This window comes from Cynocephalus volans, chromosome 14 (genome assembly GCF_027409185.1).
Source record: "Cynocephalus volans isolate mCynVol1 chromosome 14, mCynVol1.pri, whole genome shotgun sequence".
Classification (NCBI taxonomy): Eukaryota; Metazoa; Chordata; class Mammalia; order Dermoptera; family Cynocephalidae; genus Cynocephalus; species Cynocephalus volans.
In genome coordinates this window covers 51,614,595-51,635,996 of record NC_084473.1, presented here as the reverse complement: position 1 = coordinate 51,635,996, position 21,402 = coordinate 51,614,595, and the positions used below count along the sequence as shown (strand labels likewise).

General features: G+C 42.2%; 2 protein-coding genes across 3 annotated transcripts in view; one reads left to right on the top strand and one right to left on the bottom strand.

Annotated features, from left to right (window-relative positions):
- The window catches only part of RTN4 (reticulon 4), a 68,540-nt gene extending 60,603 nt beyond the window's left edge, over window positions 1-7,937 (top strand). For both annotated transcript variants that reach the window (XM_063078029.1, XM_063078030.1), the window contains 4 exons: window positions 5,683-5,752; window positions 6,231-6,277; window positions 6,487-6,545; window positions 6,929-7,937. In XM_063078029.1, the coding sequence (XP_062934099.1) occupies window positions 5,683-5,752; window positions 6,231-6,277; window positions 6,487-6,545; window positions 6,929-6,971 (219 nt within the window). In that variant the 3' untranslated portion in view covers window positions 6,972-7,937. The remainder of the gene's footprint in view (window positions 1-5,682; window positions 5,753-6,230; window positions 6,278-6,486; window positions 6,546-6,928) is intronic.
- A 2,121-nt stretch (window positions 7,938-10,058) lies between these two features.
- EML6 (EMAP like 6) overlaps window positions 10,059-21,402 on the bottom strand; it is a 264,754-nt gene continuing 253,410 nt past the window's right edge. Inside the window, exons 32-41 of the mRNA XM_063078051.1 lie at window positions 19,874-20,082; window positions 18,879-19,036; window positions 18,095-18,209; window positions 16,462-16,650; window positions 15,053-15,225; window positions 14,495-14,657; window positions 12,987-13,090; window positions 12,144-12,297; window positions 11,665-11,765; window positions 10,059-10,083 (exon numbers count right to left, since the gene is read on the bottom strand). Coding sequence (XP_062934121.1) covers window positions 10,059-10,083; window positions 11,665-11,765; window positions 12,144-12,297; window positions 12,987-13,090; window positions 14,495-14,657; window positions 15,053-15,225; window positions 16,462-16,650; window positions 18,095-18,209; window positions 18,879-19,036; window positions 19,874-20,082 — 1,391 coding nt within the window. The remainder of the gene's footprint in view (window positions 10,084-11,664; window positions 11,766-12,143; window positions 12,298-12,986; window positions 13,091-14,494; window positions 14,658-15,052; window positions 15,226-16,461; window positions 16,651-18,094; window positions 18,210-18,878; window positions 19,037-19,873; window positions 20,083-21,402) is intronic.

Genomic DNA, 21,402 nt, shown 5'->3' with positions numbered 1-21,402 from the left:
TTGCTAGTATGTGAAACTTTTTTTTCTTATTGTCTTTTTTGGGTGGGGGAGGGGGACAGTGTGAGGGAGGAGGCTGTTATTTCAAAGAAATAACCAAACTCCAAGACTCATCATACTGTTATAAAAGCCCTAATGTGAAATGGCGGGCATCAGTGTGCCTGGTCTAGGTGTCCTGGTGGTTGGTTTGGGCAAATAAAAAAAGACATGGTCTGCAGATTTCTAAAGTTCTTATGTAATCGTTCCATTTGTTTGGCTCCTTTGCACTTAACTACAAACTTAAGTCCTAGAAAAGATCTCGAGTGTCCATAGATTGAGCAACAATCCATTTCCTAGTCAAATAGTACGGGCAAAATCACTGATAATATTTTTTTTTAATTTTATTTTGTCGATATACATTGTGGCTGATTATTGCTCCCTATCACCTAAACCTCCATCCTTCCTCCCTCCCCCCCCAACAATGTCCTTTCTGTTTGCTTGTCGTATCAACTTCAAGTAATTGTGGTTGTTATATCTTCTCCCCCCCCCCCCGTTTTTTTTTTTTGTGTGTGTGTGTGTGTGAATTTATATATTAATTTTTAGCTCCCACCAATAAGTGAGAACATGTTCCATTTAGCAGAACTTAGTTCAAACATTTAATCGTATAAAATTTCACTGCAAGCAAATGTTTTGACCGATCCTTAGGATTTGTTTTAAAAATTACATTACTTAAAGTGGGTATGTTCCCACTTTTAAAAAGCCAGGCATAAAATTGGGGGTGGGATGGGGAGGGAGTAAATGAGGGAGAAATAAAGGAGGAATGTTCTTTAGTAAAATTAAGTTGAGAAAGCTGTGTATGTATTCCTTTCTTGAAGAGGCTAGTGTATGAGAAGTCAGAAAGGGGCTGGATAACTTTATTTGACCTAGTGATATTTGTCAATCTTGCTTAAATAACACCCATTACCACCAGGAAACTAGTATACCTTGAGAAACACTGGGGAGACTTAAGTGGTAAGATAGTCGAACAAATTTGAACCCCTTAGTAAAGGTTTAATTCAGTTTCTGTGAGTGACTTTCTGTGTAAGCGATCTTTGGTAGGGGCTCTGGTTTTAAAACAGTGGTTCTCAGTGTTGGTTGCACACTGGAATCACCTGGGAACTATAAAATTTACTGATACCTGGGAACTATAAAATTTACTGATACCTGGGAACGTGAAGGGGTGGGGGTGTCTCATCCTCTGAAAATATGATTTAACTTTTCTGGGGATACTGCCTGGAGAATCACTTTTTAAAAGTTGTGGCATTAATCTATAAACTCTGGGCTATAATCCCCCCATCCCCCCATCCCTCCAAATTTCTACCCTGAATTATAGAAGAAAAGCATATAATAGTCCCACAACTCAGCTTTGGGGCTAATTGAGTAAGGCTCTGAGCTTTATTAAGGGGATTGCTGCCTTTTGAAACCCAAGTCCCCAAAGTCATGTAATAATTGTACCTACTAGAAACTAAGACCAGGTGTTTTCAGTAGAAGTTCTTATTTTTCTGTAATATGGCTTTTGATGATAAAGATTAGATTCTATGTGGCTGTAGTTTTGTGGCATTCAGTGAAAAATTATAATTATCTGCAAGAAAATTTCTAGCTAAAGTTGCCTGAACATTTGGCAACAATAATGTTCTAGAATATGATCTTAAATCTGAAAGTGAGCAAAAAAAGTCCTGAGCTCCAGAAATAGCTAACCCAGAAGTATATTACAATCTATCCCTTAGGCACTTACGCAGCTATTAACATACACATTTTGACAGTTTCCTTTTTCTTTGGCTCACAGAAAAATTAGAAGGGAAATGGGCTGTAGGTGTTTAGAGACAGTCAAAGGAATACTAACTAATGAATGAGTCTGAAGGTCAAATAATTTTCAGTGTTTAAGAATGCAGAAAAGTTTTGAAATTTTCAGAATTGCCAAAGTAATTTCTGGAAATCTTTTAAGCACTGTTGGGAAAATAGAATAATTTAATCAGGATCCCCTCACCTCAGGGCCGGTTGGGGGTGGTTCAGTAAACAAATTGTGTGTGGGTGGGTGGAGTTGGTGCGCTTGCCTGGCACCGTGCTTTGTGGGAATCTGCCTGGGGCATCCGCTCCGTGAAGCTATGCTTTCCAACCTAAGGCTTCCAAGGACCTGTTGGCTGGTTACCTAGCTCATGGACCTGCATGTGAGTGGTCTGGGGACTCAGTCTGGAGTGGGAAGGGTTTGTGACCCAGTCTGGACAGTGGGCTTGAGGGGTATGTGAGCACTAGACCCAGTCCTAGCTCGACAATTGGTCCAGTTGGTGCAGGATTACAGGCAGGTAAAAGAGCTGACAATTGGCGACGTTGGCAGGATTCCAACATTAGCTGTAGCACCACAAGCACTCTCTCTTCATTTTCCCTAAAGACATTATCCTTTAAGGGTCATCATAAATCTGCAGAGCTCTTAAATCAGGTGTGTGATACACAGTTAAATTTAATCCCTTATTCCCCTTGAAGAAAGACGAAACATGGTCCTTGCCCTCAGTAAATTTGTGTTAGATCTTCATTACACTTTGGTTCTCTTCCCTGCAGTCTCATTACTGCCCAAAGGAGAGATGAGCTTTGACTTCCACCACTGATATGCATTGGCTGTAATGTTGCAAAGTATTTGCCATGAAATAGCATAGAATTTGTAGTGAAATGAGAGCTGTCTGTTTGCTTCTTCAAAGTGGTGTTTATTGGGCTTTTTTCTGCCTCATGATACTATGCACATTTGCAGTCTCCATTAATAATGGTTACTCTGTAGGTTGCTTTGTAGCTGAGCAGGTTCTGGAGTCAGGTAAACCTGAGATCTCTGTGACCTCTGGTCTAGCAACTTGCTTAATCTTTGTGTCTTGGTTGTCTCTTTTATGGGGATAATACCAGTTTTTAACTTTAGGGGTTATAATGAGATTTAACTGACTTAATGCATATAAAGCACAGCAACTGCCATAAAGTACATGTTTAAAAAACAGTTGCTACTGTTACTATGTAACTTCTAGTAATTGTGCAATTGCTAGAATGCTAGGTTCTACTGCCACCCTTTTTTCTTTTGGTGGCATGTTGTTTGGAAAGCCTTACCCAGTATTTTTTTGGGGGGGCCCCCAAAGTGTCAATTTTTTTTCCAAACATAGCTGAAACACTTAAATTCTATGATAGTACATAAAAATGTAAATTTCTGGTTTCTTTCTTAAAATGAGAAAATTTGGTGACATTGGCTTAAAGTAGTTGCATGCCCACAGTATGAGGGTACTTCAGAAAGTTCATGGAAAAGTATAATTAAAAGATAATATGACCTTTTTGAAGTATCCTTGTATTTGGAGCTGGGTTGTAAGTGCCCTCCTTAGAGGAAGAATCTGTTTGCATCAGTCCTTATCCAGCTTCCCTCAGTATCTATGTCACCTGCCTGGTGCCAGAGACATTTGAGGCTTCCCTCTGTTCTTTTTGCCACTGGATAGCCTGATTTTTAGGAAGAGTGTCCTCGAAGGGGCAAGTGACATTTGAGACCCTTAGATGACCCAGGTGTGATGTCTTGGGCTTCTTTCCTTGTGGATTTGGAGTGCAAGCCTGGTCAGTGATTAATGATCAAATTAGGACTTATGTTTAGCTATGTGTACTACTATCTGAATTCTGTCACGGTAAGGGTATCTTTGTTGCTAAAGCAATTTCTTCTAAAATGTGGAAGGTTGATTTATTTCTCTTTAGACTTGTGGATGGTAATGGATGAAAATAGCTCTCTTGCTCTATAGTAAACTTGCTCAAGTACGGAAGTTATATTTAGCTTCTGCAATAGGAGTCTATGAAAGTATGTGAGAAGGAAAAGGCTCGCTAACTGGAGTCATCCTTCAAACCTTTCTACTGGAAGTTCCATAATTGTTGCTAAGAACAGGGCAGCATTTAAAAATATATATTATTTTCAATTGCCGGGTATTAAGAATGCCTGATATTTGTTCACTTGAACATTAAATTCAGTTGTAGGGGGTGATCAGAGTGTTGTTATTTGTAGAACTGATGGTTGGAGGACTGTAAACTATCTTTGTGACGTAAGGGTGCTTTCTATAGCTTGAGCATCTTAATTAATGCTGAGTACCTAGCTCGTAGTAGGCAGTTAGTCAGATTTTGTTGAATGAATCGATACACAGAGAAAGATATGCTTTAGATCAAGGATTAGAGCAGACTGCCGCATATTTGGCCCACAGCCTATTTTTTTACAGCCTTGGAGCTCAGGATGTGGTTCACATTTTTACAGGGTTATAAACAACAACAAAGAATAATACAAGATGGAGACCCAAAGTCACCCATAAAACCTAAAATATTTACTGTCTGGCTCTTTACAGGAAAAGTTTGCTGATCCCTGCTCTAGGTAATGGAGGTGGTAACTCTACTTTCCTTTTCATTTATACTGTGTTATATACACCTAAACAATCACTGTAGATGGTGGCATCATGGTGATGTTTCTAACATGGCAAATAGGCCTAAGTGATTGCTAGACACACACATGAAACGTCCAATTAACAAGCAAAGGAACTACTGAGAACCAATGGTTGATAAAATTCAGACTGTCTTTGTGCTAAGTCTTCCAAGAACTGCTTTGAACATGTCATTTTACTATATGATGTAATGAAGTTTTAGAACTGAAGAAAACTTTGAAATCCTTTCCCAACCATCTCATGAATAAACTAAAGTATGGAAAGGAAAATAAAAGACTTTGCAAAATGAAATCGCTTTTTAGAAGCAATGCTTCTCCTAAACTGCCTCATTTGATGATTAAAAAAAAAAAAAAAAAATCCCAGATTTTGAAGCCAGGAATACTAAACTAGGAGAGATTAGTCAGTGTATTGCAGTCCGCAGCCCCTGGAGAGGACAGTGAAATCTATAGGTGCTATATTCTGACTCCAGGCAAATTATGAAAACTCTCTATTCTTTAGTGCCTGCATCTGCTGTGGTAATAAGGTTAAGAGGAATAAATGAGTTTGTCAAGCATTTAAAACAGTGCCTAGCACATAGTAAATATATTAGTTTTTGTTAAATAAAGGCAGTGCCTAAGAAAATAATAATGGTCAGTCATCAACAGGTGTAAAAGTTGGAGGAGAAATCATGCCCAGGTTTAACTGTAGCTTTTAAAACATTTGTCACTGGGCAGACAATCCCTGATCCTTAAACTGTTAAAGGTGATATTTTTGGTACCTGAAATCTAGTTTCCCTGATAAGTACTCCCTACCCCATTACTGCTTATCAGATGTCTGTATCATTCAGCTCATATGAGTATGTATCTTCAAGCACTTAGCCAGTTACTATTTTAAAATCAGTTTTAATAACTAATTCTCATAATACCTTTCCAACCTCCCCATTTAAAATCTAAATGCTATTAGAGCTGGAGGGGTAAGGTGTAACTTTTGTGTGTTTTCTGATTTCAGAAAAAAATAGAACCAACTATTTGGTAGTGTGGTCCAGAGAATGGGTCAAATCTGTTGTTTTAGTTAGGGTACTGAAATTCTGAATTGAGACTGGTGACTAAGAAGTGAAATATTCATGCTACTTTACCAAGTCTTCAAGATATATGCCTCTAGTAGTTGGCATTTAGATGGGATGCTTTTATTTGCATTGAAAAAATAAACTGTACTGGAATTTTGTTTATAATAGGCTAATGTTATTTTCTTATAGTTTGCAGTGTTGATGTGGGTATTTACCTATGTTGGGGCCTTGTTCAATGGTCTGACACTACTGATTTTGGGTAAGTCTACAAAATCACTGGAATGAAACATTGAAAGAAAAAAAATCGTATGCAAGAGCTTAGAGACATTTTAGTGGAGAATATTCTTGTAAGAAAAACGGGATGAAAATTTGAGGTAGTGATCTCTTTAATTGCTGATACTGATACTCAGTTTATTGCAATGCTGCTTTAAAGATTGCTCCAACTAGCAGCAGTAAACCAGATAAAGGGTAGCCTTATCTGATGGTGTAATCACCAATGTAACCAGGGATGCCCGTATTTTATAAAATCTGTGTGATGTGATTTGAAGCTAGGAATAGTTCCCATAGCCTCTGGAGTGGCTTCTGAATAGCAGATGCATCCAGGAGATTCTTGTGTATTTATTCATTCATTAAGAATACTGGCTGGTTATCCTGAGTGTTGCCAGTTTGATCGTTTTTTAGAGTTGTTCCTTAAATCATACCAGTCTTTTTAAAAGGTTTTTTATTTCCTTTTTCAGCTCTGATTTCCCTTTTCAGCGTTCCTGTTATTTATGAACGGCATCAGGTAATTTCTTAACTGCTGATTTCAGAATACAGAGCTCACTCTATTATATGGGATTTACAGATGTGTCAGTGCCAGTTTCCAAAGCGTTATACAAATGAGAAATGTAATAGTTTCTTATTAAGCCTCTAATTTGTTGGCACATAGTAATGGTTAATAAGATTCTTTAGCAATGGTAGTTATCTAATTACTCCTTTATAACTTTCTTTCAGGCACAGATAGATCATTATCTAGGACTTGCAAATAAGAATGTTAAAGATGCTGTGGCTAAGTAAGTATTAAAATATGCAACTTTTTAAACTAAGGGTAAAGGATGCTGATTTTGAGAACAGTGCAATATTTTCATATTATGGGCCTAATGAGTAAATCTCCATCAGATCTTAAGTGTTGACATCCAAGTTGCCAAAAGACTTTAACATTTGTATTATTAAATTCTTGGTTTACTATGTGTATTTAAGGTTTTAAGTCTAATTTGTGAGGCCATGGTGTTAAATTATACCTTGTAATTTGGCAGCTTTAGGATTTCGTTTCTTGTATAAGCTGAATAATATACAAGCACTTCTTGAAGGATGTCATTTTAAGCAGCAGAAAACAAAATGCTTAAAACTTTGAAATACTTACATTGACATTTTTTCCCCTCCTTTTCATTTGTAGAATCCAAGCAAAAATCCCTGGATTGAAGCGCAAAGCTGAATGAAAAAGCCCAAAATAATTAATCGGAGTTCATCTTTAAAGGGGATATTCATTTGATTACATGGGGGAGGGTCAGGGAAGAATGAGACCTTGACTTGCAGTGCAGTTTCACAGATCTTTATTTTTAGCAATGCACTGTTGGAGGAAAAATTACCTGTCTTGACTGCCATGTGTTCATCATCTTAAGTATTGTAAGCTGCTATGTATGGGTTTAAACCGTAATCATATTTGTTTCTCCTATATGAAGCACTGGTGTACAAAAAAAAGATCTGAGAAAGCTGTACATTATACTTTGTTGCAGGTAGTCTTGCTGTATTTGGGGAATTTGCAGAGATGGTGAAGCTGAAAAAAAAAAATCCTTTTCACAGTTTGTGTACTGTGTATGGTCTGTGTAGATTGATGCAGATTTTCTGAAATGAAATGTTTAGACGAGATCATACCACTAAAGCAGGAATGAGAAAGCTTGCCTTCCTGGTATGTTCTAGGTGTATTGTGAATTTTATTATATTAATTGCCAATATAAGTAAATATAGATTATATATAAATCTATATATAGTGTTTCACAAAGCTTAGACCTTTACCTTTCAGCTGCCCTACAGTGCTTGATATTTCAGAGTCACTGGTTATATGTGTGTAGTTCCAAAGCACATAAGCTACAAAAAGAAAATATTTCTAGGAGCACTACCATCTGTTTTCAACATGAAACAATGCCACGCACATAGAACTCCAACATAAACTTCATTGCACAGACTTACTATAGGTTTTTTTGTTTTTTGGTTTTTTTTGGTCACAATCTATGGACTGAATCTAATGCTTCCAAAAATGTTGTTTGCAAATATCAAACATTGTTATGCAAGAAATTATAAAATGAAGATTTATACCATTGTGGTTTAAGTTGTACTGAACTAAATCTGTGGAATGCATTGTGAACTGTAAAAGCAAAGTATCAATAAAGCTTATAGACTTAAAATGTGTTTGGTATTTTGTTTCATGAGACTATAGCAGAGTAAAAGTATGTACAGAAGAGTAGACTTTGCTTCAGCCAGTGAACTTGTGCTTTTAGAAAGGTTTTCAGCTCTTGGTGCAGCTGTGTTTACTGTGAAAACAAAAGTCAACAACAAACACCTTTACATAATCAAATTTGACACATACCAAAATGTTTGTTTTTATTTTTTGTACTTGGATAACTGAAAATAAATTCATGCACCAATATTTTAGCATATAGTAGAATACAGTGCAGGATTTATGAAGATACATAAAATCATATCATATAAATGTTTACAAATAAGATTTAAGAAGTTTTCTTGACACACAGACACTATTGCTCTTTAAATATAGTTGTATATATCATCATTGATAAATTTATTGTTCTTCCACATGGTTATTTCAATGCAAGGTCCGATCAGTGTGAAAGGTCAGTAGTACAATATAGGCAGACATGGTTATCACTCAGCAACACCAGTCACATGGTTACAGAAAACAGAATTAGGACTGCATAGGGATCTACCATGGGCCCAACAACCTATCAGTGGATTATGTAAGGCATTAATAAATTGGCATATAAAAAATAGCTCAACAAGTGATCTACTCCATTTAGAATGCTGAAGCACTTTTGTGGTAAATGTTAATCTATTCTTCAATTGAAAATGCTTCATTTCACCTTTCCTCTAGACTGACAACTGCAAATAGCCAGTAACTCAAGATCTAGAATTTTAGTTTACTGACAGGAAGGACTAATAGGTATCTGTGTGCTCAGAGCCACCAGTCCCTCACCAACCTTCCTTTCAATGAGCACTGTCAGCCCCGTCCTGTAGTCAGTGGTTGGCTACATGTAAAGTGTGACTGGGGGGGTTTGGGGATAGCTTCTGATTAATATCGTCCAAGTCACATTTTGTTATACAACCAACTCTGAGGAGTTTTAACCTAAATTATTTTGATTTATTAAGTATTCCTTGGGTTTAGGAATTTTTTCTGCAGAGATTGTTTTTGTTTTTTTAATCCAGACGACCTATAGAATTCACCTGAAAAAAAATTAGTCAACCCCACTCGGGGTGGTAAACCAAGGTGCAGCCTCAAGTCACCTCATTACCATTTTAGGATTTAACAAGAAAAATCAGTTTATTCTCCTGGACCTCCTTGAGCTTTTATTTTTTCCTTCCATTTTGAAGACAGGTTTGTTTCATCTGAATTTTATTTTGGATTTTGCAGGTTTGGCACTAAACATAATGACAACCTTTCCTACCCCTCACCCCCCCCCCCCCCAATTTAAGTTCTTTTGCTGCTCACCCTCCTGCTATACCACTGTTTCCCAAACAGGTACCTGATGTGTTTCATTTATGAAGCCTTGACATAAACACAGGACATGGATGACAGATTATACATCTGCTAAGGGTCCTGCAGCCCTCCTCAGTTTTAAGGTTTTAGCACCATAGTAGAAAGATAATTTGTGGGAGGTGAGACAGCAGCCCACACAACTGGAAACTTTCAAAGGCACTTAATGGATATAAAACTCTGCAAATAAAATGTTTAAAAATTAAGTTTCTCAACTTGTTTATACATGGCTCATTTGGTTTCGAAAGCTAAATGTGGAAAACAGAGGGTGTCGATATTTCTAGTACTTCAGTGCATCTAACTTAAGCTGTCTTGTTCAACTTATTTGTAAAAATGAACATTCTTGAAGTATATAGAAACATAATAGCAAAACATCTTTTGTAAAAGTTCTGATGCAAATTAAAAGCTACATATTGGTTAGGGTAACTGAGGCTTTAAATTTTGTCAGTGGGCTACGTTATCAGATATGATTTCCTTGTCAATGTTATTGGTATGTATAGCTTTTAGTCTCGGGAACAGAGGCAAGCAGTCTTAACATTTTAGAACTTGACTTTCCTTCTTGGCATCACAGTTTTGGAGAGTCCAGATTATGGGAGCAGTCATATATCTTTACCAGTATTTCGAGCTTGTGCGTCCCGCGGCATTGTAGGCATTTCCCAGCAGCTAGTGGCGAGGAGGCACCCCGGCACTGCCTCTGTAGTTGCTGGGTGGTAGCAGCAGCAGCAGCAGCAGCAGCAATAACGTAAGAGGTTTCTGGCATTTACAGACATCGCCACACAAATACACTGCAAAAGCAAACCAAACAATCATTTTGCATGGCTGAACATGATATTGTCAAGTGGCAAAGAATAATCTTGCCAAGTGTTCAAGAGTTCGGCTCAGGTGATAGACGGAGCATTTCGAAAAGCAAACCCGGGATCTTGCCACCAATTAAAGGTCTATGGCTTTTTTCTTTTTTAAAGACCTATTTTTTTTGGGGGGGGGGGGTTGTTTGACTTTCAGCAACTTGAGTGTCTGTGCTGAATGTGGTCAGTGAAGAGCTTTGGCAGTTTGACTTCACGCTATCTCTGCTGTTACTATTGAAAAGGTTTTATCAGCTCCACTTGAGTCAGAGAGCCCTTTCAAGTGTTTAGCACAGAGCCAGGGGTCACGGCATGCTCCCATAACTACAAAGGCTTAGGAGCCCTGCATTTTTAGGGTTACTTCTAAGCCTTTTTTTCATGTCTCCTGCACTGGGGTGACCAATTCGCTTATGTCTCTCATTCCTAGCTTGTTCACAGTTTGGCTGGTGCTGCTTTGAATGGGAGTTTCCACTCCACAGGGAGCTGCTGTCAGTGCTATCTCACGGGCTCTCAGTGCTGGCAGTGGCTGGCACAGCTGGCTGCAGATGGTGCTCCCAGGCAGGCCACCAGAAAGCATCCTTGAGGCAATTTCCTACACAATACTTTTGGGTGGGAAGTGGGTTGAAATTCTCAATAGGTGCCTTTTCCACAACCTAACTCCGACCACTAAAAAGTCAGAATTATCCCCTCAAGAGTTATGCTTGGGCTGGACAGAAATCAATATTCATGCTGCAAAAAGCCCTTCAGATACATCAGATGTGGAGAAGCTGAGAGAATTAGAATGACCTAGTCCTGTTCCTCCGTCTCTAAGTAAGAAATGCCCTTGGTGGAGGGACCAAAGAAAGCTGTCTACTCTGAAATGCTGGGAAGAGGCTGGTGTCATCTGTGAAGCAGGCTGGTAGGAGTTCTTCCAGTCATGCCTCACATAAGACAACATGCCTGTTTCACACTATAAGGTCAAAAGCCGCCCTAGCTCAGGAGTCTACATAGCTAGTCGAGGTTCTCCTGTGACTAGCTAGCACTGGGTCTAATTGCATTCTCTCATGTGATCTCATGTAAAATGTTAACATTTGCCCTGCTTGTTTCTTAGGGTGACCACTTGGGAGTTCCTAAAAGGACATGGATGAATTTCAGTTCTAAACTGATTACACTCAATGACGCCAGTGGGCTGTCAAGAGCACCTACTGAAATCAGCCATCTCAGGTGTCTCACCCACCTGCCCCTTACCCCCAGCAATGCTCAGAGTAGCTATCACGTGCCCTTGGCTTCTCACCAATCCCAGGACAGCTCTAGTGGGGGGGGGGGGGACACAAGCCCATCAAGATTTGAGTTGAGAGTCACCAGGAACTGAATACCTTATCCTTGGAAGACCTTGCCTTCTTAGGACTAAATGGAATTTCCTGTTTTCTGTCCCACATCAGTCCCTCCCGAGGCCCTGGGAGAGGCTGGCCCACAGGACACCTGAGGTGGGGAAGGAGAGAGGCCAGGCCGGGGGTGCCAGAGCCAGATCAATCAGGTTAGTACCTGCAGTCGTCTCCTCCAGTGCTGACCACGTACTTGTCATCATAAGAGAAACGGATATTCGTCACATGAGCTGAGTGGCCAAAGTAGCGCTTATGTTTGGCCTGTGAGCAGAAGTGAACGGAGACAGCTGAGAGACCTCCACAAGGCAACCACAGGCTGCTTCCAGGAATCCAATTTTCTCCTCCCAGAACCTTCCTTCACTCAGGATTCTGGTAGGCAGCCTTCTGTGACTTCCCAGCCTCTCATTCTTGCCCCCCTTGTGGTCATTCTGCCCACCCTAGATCCGTCCCTTCCCCCAGCTTCCAGGATTGCCCCTCCAGAGGGAGATGAAAAGGTTAGTCACTGCCCAATCTCCATAGGGCTGTGACAAGATTCCTCTATCAACCAGAGGGCCTCTAGATGTGGCCACTACCTCCCATAGACTGCAGAAGAACAGAGCCTAGAGGCAGTGCAGGGAGGTTACTCTGAATGAGACTCACAAATTTTTCTGTGCATGGAAAATCAAAGAGCTTCACCAAGCCAAAATCATCTCCTGTGACAATGTTCAGACCAGCGTGGGTAACACATGCGCAATTGACATCAGCCTTGTCTGCATTTCGAGGCCAGATTCCAATAACTTCGTCTCCCAGAATGCTGTTCCAACAGGAAGACATGTTAGGAGAAAGACGTGAGAAAGTTTCCTGCAGTCAGCTATCCCCTCCCAGGGATAAGAGAGAGAGAGGAACATTTTACACTGGTCGGTATGATCACGCGGCTCAGCTGGCACGGAAGCATCTCTCCCCCTCCATCCGTACACCTGCGCCAGCTCTTACTGCGTCCTCTCTGCCTCAGTCCCTTACACTCTGAAAAGTTACCCCCCATCTTTGACTCTCTCCGTTCCCTATAGTGCTTCTGAATATGAGCATGTTGGAGAGAAGACTGAGGGGCTCCTTCAAACTCACAGGTTGGATGGTCTCTTTTGCCTTGAATTGTTTCTTATCCTGCTAACAGCCCTTCCATTCCCTTCCCCTGGTGACTGGAGGCCTCACTGTGCACCTGAGCTTGGCCAATAGATGGGAGATGGTTCCCTTTGAACTTGCTGGATGGGGCTGGGGTCTTGTAGGATAGATTACACAAGAAGAAGGACATTGCATTTCAAATGCCCAGGTCAGGTCAAAGCCAGTGGCTTAAACTGGTGCCAAGAAACCTCCCACCCTCACCCCCAAAAGATAGCTCCATCTCTGAGCTTCTTTAGGTCCTGCCATGCACAAACTTGAAGGCTGAGCCTGGGACAATAGACTCTCTTGTGACCTTTTCCTTAAGAAGAGTTTTTCTCCAGTCACCTTGTCCAGCAGGCCCAGGTGATCTTCTCAATGACCATGGCTTCAGTTACCTGCTTCCCCAGGGGGACCTCATGCACCTGGCGCTTATAGGCTCCTGTGGACACCTGTGGGGAGAAGGGAACCCATGCTCATCAACTTTCTTTCTTAGTCCAGAAGATGCCCCTTTTGGTGTGTTGTTTCACAGAACACTGGCCCAGCCTCTGCATCCCTAGGGCTTTTCTACAAACCCAAGATCAGCTCCAGTCTGCAAAGCCACAGCAAAATTCACACAAGCATGGTTCCTGACCAGCAGCCTCAGCAGCATCTGGAAACTTGTTAGAAATGCAAACACAGAATCTCTGTTCTCAGGGAAACCAGGACCTAAAGGAGGCAGAGGTAACCTAAAGGAGGCAGAAGGAAGGCAAGTTTTCTCATGAACAGCAGCTGATACAGGTGATTTCTGAAGTGTCTAGGACCCGACCCTTAGGAGCCTTCTAGGGGAAACTGACAGCTTTTCCTACTATCAAGGATATTTGCCAGCAGAGGGCTGCTGCCTACATCTCCAGCCCCCTCTCTCCCTGCGGAGCCTCTACCCCAGCCACCCCCACTTTCATTCTGTTCATGCAGATGGCCTGGAACAGCGTTCCCGCCCCTCTTTGTTGGCTAACTCCTACACACCCTACAGACCTCAGCTTAAATGTCACTTGCTCAGAGAGGAAATGAATCTAAATTTGGCACCTTGTTAAATGCTCCCAGCACCCTGTACTTTTCCTTCTTGGCAAGTAATTCCAAACTCTAATTATATGTATATTTTGTGACTGTCTAATGCTTCTCTTCTCCATTTTAGAGCAAGCTCCAGGAGACAGGGACAAGGCCCATTTTGTCCATTCAAAAGCCTACCACAGTGCCTGGCTCAGTAAATACTTGATGGATGAACTAGCAAACGCATGAAGGCACGAGCACATCCTCTCTCCTTTCATGGTGAATATCCAACTCCAGGGCAGCTCACACACGTATAGTATTTGCTCAGTGCTTCAGAAGTTGTGGTTTTTAGCTACCAGTCCCAAGGGTGAGCCCCTCTCAATCCTTCCACATGGGTCAGTTCCCCTGGGGCCCAGTGATGAGCTCTCCCTCTAGGCGCATTGCCCAGAACGTTCCGAGCATGGAGGGACCACACTACCCAAACCACACAAGTATAAGCAGCGACACGAGGCTTAGGCGCAGCCCCAGAGAACTAGAAGTTAGGAAGGTGGTAAGGGGAGGATTAAAGACGACTAGGGCTGTATTTCCTGCTTTTCCTACTGAAAGGATAACTCTTTACTACTTTAAATTCTATTTCTTCACCTTTCTTAAATTCTCTAAGTCTCTGTTTCCACATGTATAAAATAGGAAAAAGTAATGGTACTTAAAGGGTTCCTGTAAGAATAAATTAGCATATTGCCTGGCACACAGTAAGTGCTCAGTTAATATGAGCCATTATTTTTACTATTATTATGCTTGTCCCAGATATAAGCAAACCCACGGCATACCTGAATGTATTTGCTATCCGCAGAAAAATCCATCTGAATGACAAAGCTTGGGATATCTTTGCAGTAGCCAATGCGGTTCAGACTTGTGCCCTGAGTGAGGTCATAGAAGTCAACTGTGTGTTCAGAAGAACCAACGGCTAAGAATCGGTTGTCTGGGCTGATTCTAGAAAAAGCAATCCAAGAGCACGGTCTGTGAGGAGGGCTGTTCGGGGCTGGTCGGGCATGAAGGCCGCTCTGAGGTCGACTTCGTCACTCGTGTGTGGTTAGCTTCTCCCTAGATTCTAAGGGATTGAACGTTTTCTCTGGGTCGAATCCCACAGAAGTAAGGAAATGGATGTACGCAGCCTTTCACAGAATGACATTTTACAAGTTTTTACCACACTCTTGTGGAAATTAGCAAAGACATTTGTGAGAGAGTATCCTTTCATAGGTGGCTTGTTGAAAGTGACCCTCTCACAACTGAGTTCTTCGTTCCAGCCGTGGCCCTTCTGGAATGGGAACCACTGGTAAGGGGAAGGCTTCTCTTTCTCCTCCCTGCCAGACCACCTGCTTATATACCTGATATCTTGGATAGCAGATTTCCGGTCCCGTTTTTTCCCCCAAACTTTCAGGCTGTTCACCAGCAGGATGACAAACTCTCCATTCTTCATGCCAATGGCCACCATCTCCCCATCAGGGCTGTAGGCCGCACACCTGGCCGCGTGGCCCAGGTTCACCTTGTTTAGCAGCTTCTACATTGATACAAAGTAAAGTCACCTGAGCCTGCGGCCACCTCAGCTGGTCTCTAAGAGAAATCCTGCACCGGGCTGGAGTCATCAGGCTGCCTCTGATGCCCCTGTAGGCCACCAAATCTCTTGCTTCTCATAGTAAATGTCCCTGAGTGCCTAAGGTGGACAGTGTGTTTTGATTACAGTGGCTTGGGGGACAACATGTTTCAGGGCAGGGTTTAGCAAACTTTTTTTGTAACTAGTTAGGTAGTAAATATTTTAGACTTTGCCGGCTATCTGGACTGTGTCTTAACTGCTCCACTGCTGCCATTGCAGCGCAAAAACCACCACAGGCAACACATAAACAAATGGGCATGGCTTAATTTCTAGAAACAAGCAGCAGGCCACATTTGGCCCTCCAGCTGGAGATTGCTGACCTCTTGTTTAGGGAAAAGAGTTTGAGCTGCAGCACCTGCTAGTTCAAATCCTGAGTCCTTGGCTCTGTCACTTCCTAGCTGGGTGTGTTTGGGAAAGTTACTTATCGGTCTTGCAAGGTTGTTGTAAGATTCCATGACAGTGTCCATGAAGCATCTGGTATATAATAGGTATTTGATAAATGATAGCTGTTGTTAATAATAAATAATTATAAAAACTTAAGAGAATAACAACCACATTTATGCTTTTGCTTCCTATTCTTTGACCCTTACACTAAAAATATGCCTACAACATTTACGAGCTATTTTGAAATGAAACCAAATATTTTACTTATTAGAACTTAAGTACTTATTTTAATATTGGAGGAGTCTTAGTAACATTAATATTTTTTTTCTAGACTATTCCTTGCTGTTTTACATTTTTAACCCAGATGAACTTTAAAATTGTTTCCCCCAAATCTAAGAGAAACCATGTTGAGATTTTGATGGAGATACATTAGTCCATTTGGGAACATTTGACAGTTTAAATCATTTTTAGTCTTCTCATCTGGGGAAGACATGATTTGTCTATTTTTTTGGATTTTGTGGGTTCATTCATGATAAGAGAATAATTCTCAAGTAGATATAAGATATATAGATTGGGTAGTGTGAGTGGGACTACTTTTATAATGAGGCTTTCTAACTCAGTTGCTGACTTGGGGCTGACCTTTTATCTGGCCCCCTCCCCCGCCTCCGGCTTGACCATGGCTGGCCCACTCTCCCTCAGCTCCTACAGCTGTGTGGCCCACTTCTGGGCATCCGAGCCTGCGCAGAGTCGACCCCTCACCTTGTCAGCCAGGTCCCAGATCCGGGCTGTGCCGTCATTGCTGGCAGAGATGAAGATGTCCTTGGAGGGGTGTGTGGCCAGGCCCCAGATCTCTCCTTCCATGTGCCCATCAATCAGGATGTTGGAAGCAGCGTTTTTTTCACCAACTTCAATTATTTCTCCATCTTTGGTTCCCACTAAAATTTTTCCCTGTTATAATCAAAACACTATTAGAAAAAAGACAAATACTGTATGAGTCCACTCATTTGAGGTACCTAGAGCAGTCGAATTCATAGAGACAGAAAGAATGGGGGTTTCTAGGGTAGGGGGGAGGGGAGTTAGTATTTAACAGGCACAGTTTCAGTTTGGCAAGATGGAAAAAGTTCTGTAGATGGATGGGGGGGTGATGGCTGCACAACAATGTGAAGGTAATCAATGGCACTGAATTGTACACTTTAAAAGGTGTTAAACTGGTAAATTCTGTTATGTATATTTTGCCACAATTTAAAAATTTTTAAAAACCCACTATTAGAGAAACTTGGGAATGTGCTTTTGCTGTGTTGGTATTAAAATAGGAAGAGCGGAGAGGCGTTTTGTTTTTAACTAAACCATCCATCCTTTAAGCAATCTCCGCCACCTTCTCACTCTGCCTTTTCTCCATCAACTCCCTTGGGTGACAGCTTCAACACAGAGTTCTCCATCATCCAGCCCCTGCTGGAACATTCCAGTGACTGCAAGCTCGCTACAGAGCAGGGCAGCCCATTTCTGTTCTTGGACAGCTCAGCTCTAAAAGTTCTTCCTTCTGCTGAACAAAACTCTATTTTCTGATAACTTCCAGGTTCTGGGCCTAGTCCTGTCTTCATCTCTTCCAGATTATAGTCACTTAACTGTTTAAAAATAAAATTCCCAACTTTGAATTATATGGACTCCAAGTCTGGTTTACCATTTTTATGGAGAGCATCCAGAAAGAAAATTCGTAGACTGATACCAATTAAAAAATGTAAACAGAAGGTATTAAACAGATTAAGAGATTTGCTTTTAAGTGCATCAAATCTCCCAGGGGGATTTAAAAAAAGGAGAAGAAAAGAAAAAGAAAAACACACAGGTCATAGCCTCACCCTTGAGATTCTGATTTGGCAGCCCTGGGCCGGAGCCTGGACATTTATATTTTTTTAAAATTCCACAGTTGTTTTTGATACTTAGCCAGAGTATGAGTTGAAAACCAATGGCTTTGAGTCTGACAGTCTGGTGGCCCTTATTCTCCCCCTTACTGGCCTCGTAACCTTGGGCATGGACACATTATTTAATATCTCTGGGACTATAAGGATATTACCTATAATAATAGTAGCTAACATCTCCCAAATGTGACCATATGTAAGACATAATGAGAGACACTGTGTGTATAACGCACGCAGTTCTCACAACCACCTCACAATGAACCAGAGTGCTGCACACAGAAAGGTTAAGGAATACACAGGGTCGCACAGCCGGTTCTTCCAGGGGGAGTCACAGTTTGTACCCAGGCCTAAGCTACCTCCCCAGTACAGTATAATTCACACCTCGGAGGCTTGTTTCAAGAATGAAACAAACCAGCACACGGAAAGTGCCTGTCTGGAAAGGGGCTGACCCTTCCTCCCCTCCCAGCCCAGCTCACTTTGCCACGGCACACGGAGCGCACGCATTCCACCAGCTGCCCTGTCTCCAGCTGGAAAGCCCGGCAGCGCTTCATCTCCTGGTCCCACAGTTTTACAGCACCTCCTTCTTTAGTCCTAAAAAAGATTGAGAAGCACTCAGGCTGTGAGCCCCCTCTCATAAGACCTCCCATGACCCTCCCTCCCCTTTCTCCCAGTCATCAAGATCATGGCCACCTGGGGCTCAGCAGGATGGACCCTCCAGGATCTGGACCCTCCAGGGTAGCCCCCTTCCTAGGCACTGCTGGTGAGCAATCGCAACCCCCTGAACTTGCAGATTTCTTAAAATATCCTCAAACACTACTATCTTGGGAGGAAAGAACATGTAATCCAGAAATCAGACTAAGTCTTTATTAGATCAGGACACTAAGAAAAATGATCCTCCTGTCTTCATGCTTTGTTTTCACATCTTTCCTGTCCCCACTGGAACGTCCATCCCTCTTCTCACTTCTTCCTCCGTCCCCCAAAGTGCTACTAAGTGACATTTTATGAACTGCAAAGTCACTTCGGTTTATTCAAGAATACCTCTCAGGTTTTTAAACTACCACTAAACAATCTCTCTACTTCTCTGTTACTCGTGACATTTTTGACCAAGGACCCTCTTGGAGAGATGACAGACTGATGTCCCTAGTGCAGAAAAGCTAGGATAATGACAATCTACATTTCCTCCAAGTTGGGGCTGCTTTTGTTGGTTTCTCCCAAGACAATAACAATAGACAAGTTGTTCCCAGAGCAGCTTTTGCTTACGGCCGCTCTTTTCCGCCAGTCACTATGAGTCCATCCCGAAGGGTCGTGTACATTGTGAACACGGGGCCCGTGTGAGCCTTGGCCACCAGCCGGATGAGGAAATGGTCCTTCCAGACATAGACGTCTCCATTGATGGCACCCGTGAAAGTGAGGTTGTTCTGTAAACAAAGGGACATCTTCCGCACCAGGAACACACTCAAGGGGGCCCTTCCCAGCCACGCATTCCTTATTGAGGAACCAGAGCTAGAGAACCAGAGGTGTGTGGTCAATTTGATCTTCTATGCTAAGGAAAGCAGCAGAAATTGTAGAAAAAGCACAAAGAGCACATAATAAGCAATCACCTGGCTTTGAAATTCATTATATTTAGTTGGTTTGGGCATTTTACTTCCCTTCTGAGTATAGCTTTGCATTAACATGAACGTCCCTTCTGTGAGCGCCCAGGTGGCAGCAGGGAGAGGGGTGGATGCCAGCCCAAGAGGGACTTTCTCGGGGCTCATCTATGAAGTGGATAAATCCACACCTGGCAGACCAAGAGTTGACTGTTCCAAAATATCCCCAAGGTAGCTTGCATTGGCTGAGGGCACCCTCTAGCCCACTTACGGGTGGTAATTGCAGGGATTTGTGGCACAAGAGGGCTGGGAAGAAAAAGAACCACTAGTGGCAGAAGTTGTCCCAGCATCCTCTGGGGTGATCTAACCCCAGGTCTGACAGGCTTGTGAGCCAAGGTCTGCCTCTGGAACAGCGAACCTCCTGCCCTGGGTGGGTGTCCTACCTTTTCTGACTAACATTTTGAGAACATAAATGGGGAAGAAAGTAGAGTCAACTCACCCATCTGGGCTAAGGAAAGGGGATAGTAGTTGCCAACAAGCCAACAGAGGAGAGGACGTGGAAATGGCTTTCTTGCTTTCTGCTTCTTGGCCAGACTCCCCCTCACTCCCACCCCGTACCCAGGGTTCAGGGTCCCAGGGCAGAGGGAAGCGTCCGCTGGAACTCACAGCACCAAAGGCCACGGACAGCATCGTCTGCATCTTGGCGGCCTCCATGGACCCAATGACCCCTTTCTTGTAAAGCAGGGCACTGCCCGCCAGGGTCCAGAACTTCATATGTTTGACCCCGACGGATACGAACTGCGTGTCTGAGTCGGGGCGAAATTCCACCACAAATATGCGCTCCAGGTGGCCCCCTCGGCTGGCAACCTTGGCACCTGCATAGGTGACAGAGTTTGGTGAGGCAGATGCAGCCCAGGGCGGCTCTCCATCCAGCAAGGCTCCAGGTACCCGCCAGTGTTCTCTCTTTAACAGCTCCCTGTCCCCCTCAGATACTCCCCAAGGTGGGGAGAGTGTGGGTGCTTTCTAGAGCAACAGGTGCTGCTAACAGAACTCCCTCCCACCCCCGGGCATCCGTGAATGGAGCAGGAAAGGATGGCCCGTGAGATGGAAGCTTCCAGGTATGAGAAAAAGGCAAAATGGCTTAAGGCACCCCCTCTATCCTCACCTCCAGTCCCCACCAGCACCCAGGACTCACCCCCACAGGAAGCCAAACCCTCTCCCAGTGCGTCATGGGGATTCTCATTCCTGGAGACAACTTCCCTTTATTTAAAAAATTTCTCTCCAAGATCTTAAGCATTTTTTTTTTTAAATAAAAAGTTCCGCATATTCCTTTTTATTCTGTAGTTTACACTTAAAATTTTTACCTTTTATGTTTAATTACTCCTGAGTTTTATTGAACTTTTGCCTTAAATCCCAACTCCACCGTTTATTTGTAGAACTTTGGACAAGTTACTTAAACTCTCTCTGCATGTTTCCTCGCCTGTAAATTGGGAATAATGACAGTTCCTATTTTATAAGGTGTCAAGAGCATTTTTAAAAATTGATATAAGTGAAGCTCTTAGAATAGTTCTTGATACAGGGAGTATTCACTCTTTGAGCTCCTTTTTAAATGTGTTGGCTTCTATTCTTTTAGCCTGTATTTTAAACCTACCTCTTTATCTCATTATTTTTAAGCCCTTGAGTTCTAAATTTTTATTTTAAACTTGTTACCTTTCAATTTTCTTTTAACTTACCCTTAATATCTTAATTCCATTTTCCTTTTAATTATCTTCCCTCCCTTTATTATTCACATACATATTTTTTTCTTCTCCTCTTTCTCATTACTCTATATCTGTTTTCATAATGGCTCCCTCGTAGGGTGGTGGTGGTGGATTTATCAAAAGTAGCTGGGCCTGTAGCTGCCCCTCAGACACTCCCTAATGGAATCTGTTTCCAGGGGAGGCTGGGGAGACCCAGAGGTTACCTCTCCTGGCTGTAATTCTCTCTCTGCAAATGGAATCTGTGACTTATTATAACAGAAATCTCACTACCTAGGGCTCAGACGTTTTAAAACCCATGGTCTCCAAGGATACCATAAACAAAGTTAAAAGACAACGCAGGAGGAGAAGGCATTTGCAATGCTTACGAGACTCAATGGATTAACATTACTAATCTATAAAGAACTACAAATCATAAATTAAAGACAAACAACCCTC